The sequence below is a fragment of the Pongo abelii genome, chromosome 12, assembly GCF_028885655.2.
Source record: "Pongo abelii isolate AG06213 chromosome 12, NHGRI_mPonAbe1-v2.0_pri, whole genome shotgun sequence".
NCBI classification, from domain to species: Eukaryota; Metazoa; Chordata; class Mammalia; order Primates; family Hominidae; genus Pongo; species Pongo abelii.
In genome coordinates, this window is record NC_071997.2 from 106,189,480 (window position 1) to 106,195,897 (window position 6,418).

Here is a 6,418-nt window from a genome sequence, read left to right on the forward strand (position 1 = left end):
ATTCGTTCAGATTTCAGATTGTTAAAGTTATAGCATCAAAAATCTGGAATCCAGTAAACTGGACCTGTGATCTCTAATGAGTCTTGCTCTTTCAGCTTCCCCTTCTTGGCTGTTTTGTCTGCCTGGGGCTGGACTGAACCGGATCCGAGGACACTGGCTGAGCTGGCCTTTAGCTCAGGATGGACAGCAGGGAGGGGCGTGAGGCTGCACCACCAGGGCCCCTAGAAACTCTCCCGCAGCACTATCGGTGCCCCTTTGACTGGAGCTGCTCTGTAGCAGTAGGGCTCATAAACTGGGCTATCTATCCCTTGAGACAGGGACCCTGGGGGAGAAGGAAGCTGCACCTTGTTGGACCAGAGACAGCCCTGGGACACTCTCCTGGCAGGTGTCTGCCAGGCGTCACAGCGAACTATACTAGCCACTCCTGGGTCCCCAGGACCCAAACACAGCTCTGGTGAGCTTGGCCCTAGCCCTGCGGCCTGACATCTGCCCTGCCATCCTCTCAGGGACAGTGTCCCCTGTTCCATACTCGGATTCCTCACTGTTTCCCAAGCCCAGTGGCTCCGTGTCAGCTCCATCTTCTTTGTCCTTCTCCCTTCTGCAGCCTCTGGTCCCGTGGCCCCCTCCTGTGCCTCTCACTTTCATAGTCACAGAGTCACAGAGTCATTTTTAGCCGGCTGCTGAGTTCTCCTAGGCCGTGAGCCATTTCTTTAACTTCAATCTAGATTCTGTTTTTGCACTTTTTTTTTTTTTTTTTTTTGAGATGGAGTCTCCCTCTGTCACCCAGGCTGGAGTGCACTGGCGCGATCTCAGCTCACTGCAACCTCCGCCTCCCGGGTTCAAGTGATGCTCCTGCCTCAGTCTCTCGAGTAGCTGGTACTGCAGGCACGCACCATCACACTCTACTAATTTTTGTGTTTTTAGTAGAGATGGGGTTTCGTCATGTTGGCCAGGCTGGTCTCGAACTCCTGACCTCAGGAGTTCCGTTGGTCTCGGCCTGCCAAAGTGTTGGTATTACAGGCGTGAGCCACTGTGCCCAGCCAAAAAATGTTTTTTATTAAAGTAAGAATTTTAGAGGGATCCATTTCCAAGGTTTTCTATATTTTAATGGCCACTGCTTGGCCTTTGCTTTTTTTTGGCACCAGGCACCTTACTGGAAATAGGGCAGGACAGGCTCAGGAGTCCTGGGTCTCAGGCCGGCTCTCCCACTTGCTGGCTGAGTCCCTCCCCTTCCCCAGGCCTCATTTCCACATCCGTGAGATGAGCAGGTTAGCCTAGATCACAAATCCCCAGCAATAATATGAAAAAATGAGAAACATGTACTCATCATATGTATATATTCATTTCTAAACTGTATACATTTACTACTATACTAATCTGATATAATATCAAAATAAAAAAATTTAAGGACAAGCTAAAAACTACATAAAATATTTAACAAACAATTTTCCGTTTAATAGATATAGTAAGATTTCTTCCTTGCACTATGCTATTGTTTGCATATAACTAATAATATTGTAAGGGAAAGCAATGTGGTTGGATATGCTTCATTATTCTTTGAAATCTTGCTTTAAGATTGAGCTAGAGCCATTCAGAGGTCTGGTTCTAGTTCAGTTTTTTTTTTTTAATTGCTGTCGTAACTGATCCAAAGAGAGGAAATGTGTCATGGGCTGTATGCCTTAAATCACGGTACTCATTTTCAACCCCATTCGCCAATTAAAAGCTTTCAACTGAAATTAAGTTAGTAATTGTCTGTCTTCCCTTATGTCAGTCAGTGGCTCTTACACTAAGTGGAAAGTATTACATTTTTATATTTTTAACAAATGGATTCAAAATCCACTGACATTCTTTATTTGGACAATATCCAAACAGGTCAGAAGAGTCTGTTTCTATATTTCCAGATATGTAATATAAGCATTTCTATAGGTGATACACATGTTTTTAACCACAAAAATCCCATTTTAAAAATATTCTCTTCAAAGCATGAGTTTCTTTAGAAAAGCAATAACACTAAAATGAGTCACCTTTACCTTGAAAAGTAAAATGAAATTGAGTTCATTTTTTGGTGGATATTTGCTAGGTAGCACACTGCCAACAGCTACCTGTTATCATGGAAAGGTCAGCAAATTTGGAACACTTGTCTTTTTGTTCCAGGAAAACATATAACTCATCTTTAAGTTTGATAGCTCTTTTAAGAACTCTTCCAAGAGCTAAGCAACAAACCTCCATGTGGTTCAGAAGATTTTCATACTCACTTTCCTTCTGATTACAAATCACTGTATAAGCTTTACTTTTTTTTTTTTTTAGATGCAGTTTTGCTCTTTTTGCCCAGGCTGGAGGACAATGGCGCAATCTCGGCTCACTGCAGCCCCTGCCTCCCGGGTTCAAGCGATTCTCCTGCCTCAGCCTCCCGAGTAGCTGGGATTACAGGCATGCGCCACCATACCCGGCTAAATTTTTTTGTACTGTTAGTAGAGACGGGGTTTCACCATTTTGGCCAGTCTGGTCTCGAACTCCTGACCTCAGGTGATCCACCTGCCTCGGCCTCCCAAAGTGCTGGGATTACAAGCATGAGCCACCGTGCCTGGCCAAGCTTTACTATATTTTAACTCTTTTTTAAAAAAAGAACCATTTTCAATGCCTTCTGCTGTACTTTAGATATTTCTGGGCTTACCTTCCTGACTGCAGTAGCCGGCAGGAAATCCTGCAGGGAAGTCATTTGGCATGTGTCGCCATCCTGCACCCTCACCCCACAATTCTTTTCCATCCTGGAGCAGCCACCCCCCTCAATGAGTACCTTCACTTTTCCCCAGCAGTGGTGTTTTTATTAAAGACATTCATTTACTATTCAGTCCATGTCTCTGTTTTCTTTAGTGGCTTGTAGAAATGTGGTTTTTCACATACAGAATCTAGGAAAACCACATTAGAAAATCTATACCTTTATTTAACTATTTAGCAAAGCTTTCACAGTGTGAAATTTGTTTAAATACTTATTTCTCTATATCTTCGGCAATATTTTCTCTGCATCTTCCAACATGCTCACATGTTGTGTCGTAGGTACTATTCGTGCTACCAGCAGCTACCACATTAACTGTCCTGTTTTCAGTCTCTATAAGACATGGTTTGTGTGTGTGTGTGTGTGTGTGTGTGTGTGTGTAGATGAGTCATGTGACATGGATCTAAGGAGTGTATTGGTGTCCTGGCAACCACCTCCCTCCCATCACTAACAGCAAAGACAAGGGGAGGTCCCCAGGGAAAGGAAGCTTGGTATCTCATTCCCTGGCTGGCTATGTGCTTGGGCAGTGAGCCTGTTGGCTTGCCTTGCACCTGCCTGAGCACAGGACAAGAAAATTGATGCAGGACTTCTTGTTATTTCTGCCTGGATGCTCATGATTTCTACCTCATAGAGAAGGACTCGTATTTAGAGTAGGAGAGGTTTCAGCTCTGACAATCTCTTGTTCATTTGCATTTGCATTATAACCATTATCTTCAATTGTGGCATCCTTGCAGGAATCTTGTGAAGTCACATATCCATCTGCAAGAGTCATCCCCGGCACCCCATCATGCCGAGGGTCCTGGCTCAGTGAGCCACCATCTACTCTGATATTTACATTGTGGCTGTTGTTTCCATCTCAAACCCAGGACACAGTGTTTGTAATAGACGAGAGAGGCCCAGAGAGACACAGCCCCAACCCTGATAGACCTCCTCCCTGCTCCTCCCGTCGCCCACAGGTCAACCCTTTCAGAGACCGTATCTGCAGAGTGTTCTCCCACAAAGGCGTGTTCTCCTTTGAGGATGTGCTGGGCATGGCATCTGTGTTCAGCGAGCAGGCCTGCCCAAGCCTGAAGATTGAGTACGCCTTTCGCATCTATGGTAGGTGCTGTGAGGGACTGAGGGGTGAGGGGTGGAAGGGCCATAGAGAACATACCGTATCTGGACTCCATCATCAATTCATTGATGGATGGCATTAACTGGGGTGTACTTGGGTATCTGTGGGTCTGTGTCACATTTTGCATGTACCATGGAGTAAAAAAAAAAAGATTGATAATGACAGCGTCAATGGACAGACTCCCCTCCGTGTCATCAGAGGGCAATGGGGTCATTGGCGTTGATATTTGGTGGTAATGTGTGGTGTGTGGGCAGGCGAGAGAGAGAGAGAACCACATATGCATGTAAAGGATTTATGCTTATTTGGCAGAAGGAGCATTGGATGGGAAGTTAAGAAAATTTGAACAATCTTGGACAAATCATTTCACCTTTCTGGGGCTCAGTTTTCTCATCTGTAAAATGAGCTTATAGGGAGAGATAATCTTTGAGGTACTTCGACATTTTTTGGTCTCTGACATTGTCTCGGGTAGTCACAAGACTCTGCTGAAGTTCTGCTCTTCACCAGGCAAATGTCTGCTTAGCACAGCTGGGATGCAAGGGAATTCTCAAAAGGAATCAAAAGGAAAGAAAGAAGTCTTAAGATGCTTTCAGACAAACCAGGTGCAAGTCTTCAGTGCATCCTGATAACTCTTTGGCCCCAAAGGACTTGCGCATTTAGACTTGCTCATTTGCATCTCACATTCCTTCCTTTCCTGCCAGCTCCTCCGCAGTCTCCACATGGTGGACTCCATCTCATTTCTGCCTCACCCAAGTGGGATGTAGATAGAAGGCAGTAGAAGAGCTTTAAGCCAGAGGGACCTATGAGGCCTCAGTTTTTTCATCTGTAAAAAGGACTTAATATTTTTTATCCCGTATGTCCTCAGGTTCAGCATTTGGTAAGCACACATGAAATCACAGAGTCCCCTCCTGAGAATGGCTGAGTAAACTCCTATCATAGGTCACTCCTGCAGACAGCAACTATAAAACTCTACATATAAAAATCAACTAGCTGATGGCATTGGAAAGCTACCAAAAGTGAGATGTGTTCTAGAGAGATCTGATGCCTGGAAGAAGGAAACGGTAGTAGATGGGTTTTCCTTCACCCACTTTTTTTATTTTTAACTTTTTTATCCTGAAGGTAGGCTTCAGTGAGTGGAAACACTGGACTCAGGTAGGCTGATGGAAACATTGGATTCTTTCTGACTCGAAGAGCCAGAGAGTTTGGGGCACACACAGCCCCTGCGAAGTGAGGGAGAGCCTATGAAAGAGAAAGGGAGTCCAAATTTTGCGTGTAAACTATGCCCATATCTCTTTCTGACCTCTACACCACATACACGAGGGCAAACTGAAAGCAGCTCAGCTAAGGATAAAATAACTAAACTGAGATTTGAGCTGCCACCACATTTTAACCAGATCTATGAGTGACAGGGTTTGCACTTTGAGTCCAAATCAATTGCCTGCTAAAACCAAAAATTCAGCACTCTTTGGAGAAATACAGAGTCTCTACAAGAAAACATTTATAATATCCAAGAAGCTATTCAAAATTGTACACAATGAACAAAAATTTTTTTTAATTGATGAATTCTCAAGAATGGAGACTGACTGACGTGACCCAGATGTTGGAATTAGCTAATAAAGATTTAAAAATAGCTATTATAACTGTATTAGTCAGGATTCTGCAGAGAAACAGAACCAATAGGCTATTTATATGTGTATATGTATGTATGTTTGTGAGTGTATGTGTGTGTGTATATATGTGTGTGTATATATTTGTGTGTGTATATATATGTTTGTGTGTATATATGTGTGTGTATATATATGTGGGTGTGTGTGTATATATACATATATACATGTATATGTATATATGTATATATGTGGATATATATATACACACACACATCTCTACATATATATGTAGAAAGAGAGAGAGATTTATTCTAGGAACTGGCTCATGTGATTATGGAGGCTGAGAAGTCCCGTTATCTACTGTCTGCAAGCTGGAAAGCTAGGAAAGGTGGTAGCATAATTCATTCTGAAGGTCCAAGAACCAGGAACATCAATGTCTGTGGATGGGAGAAGACGGATGTCTCAGCTCAGAGAGTACAAATTCATCCTTCCTCCACCTTTTTGTTCTATTGGACCCTCCATGGATGGAACAATGTCCAATTGGTGAGGACAGATCATCTTTACTCAGCCTATGGATTCAAATGCCAATCTCTTCTGGAAACACTCTGACAGAGACACCCAGAAAGAATCTGTTGCCAGCTATCTGGGCAACCTTAGCTCAGTCAAATTGACACATACCATTAATCATCACAATAATCATGCCCAAGGATGTAAAAACTGCTCAGAACAAATGAAAAGATAGGAAATCTCAGCAGAGAAGAAGAAACTATAAGAAAGAATCAAATGGAAAATATAGAACTGAAAACTAAAATATCTGAAACAAAAATTCACTGGATGAGCTTAATGGGAGAATTGAGATAACAGAAGAGTAAGGAAACTTGAAGATAGAACAATAGAAATAACCTAATCTGAAGAACAGAGAGA

General features: G+C 43.0%; 1 protein-coding gene across 2 annotated transcripts in view; it reads left to right on the plus strand.

The window, feature by feature from the left end:
* The window catches only part of CIB4 (calcium and integrin binding family member 4), a 60,123-nt gene that overhangs the window by 42,021 nt on the left and 11,684 nt on the right, over nucleotides 1–6,418 (plus strand). For both annotated transcript variants that reach the window (XM_002812205.5, XM_054547738.1), the window contains exon 4: nucleotides 3,733–3,874. In XM_002812205.5, coding sequence (XP_002812251.1) covers nucleotides 3,733–3,874 — 142 coding nt within the window. The remainder of the gene's footprint in view (nucleotides 1–3,732; nucleotides 3,875–6,418) is intronic.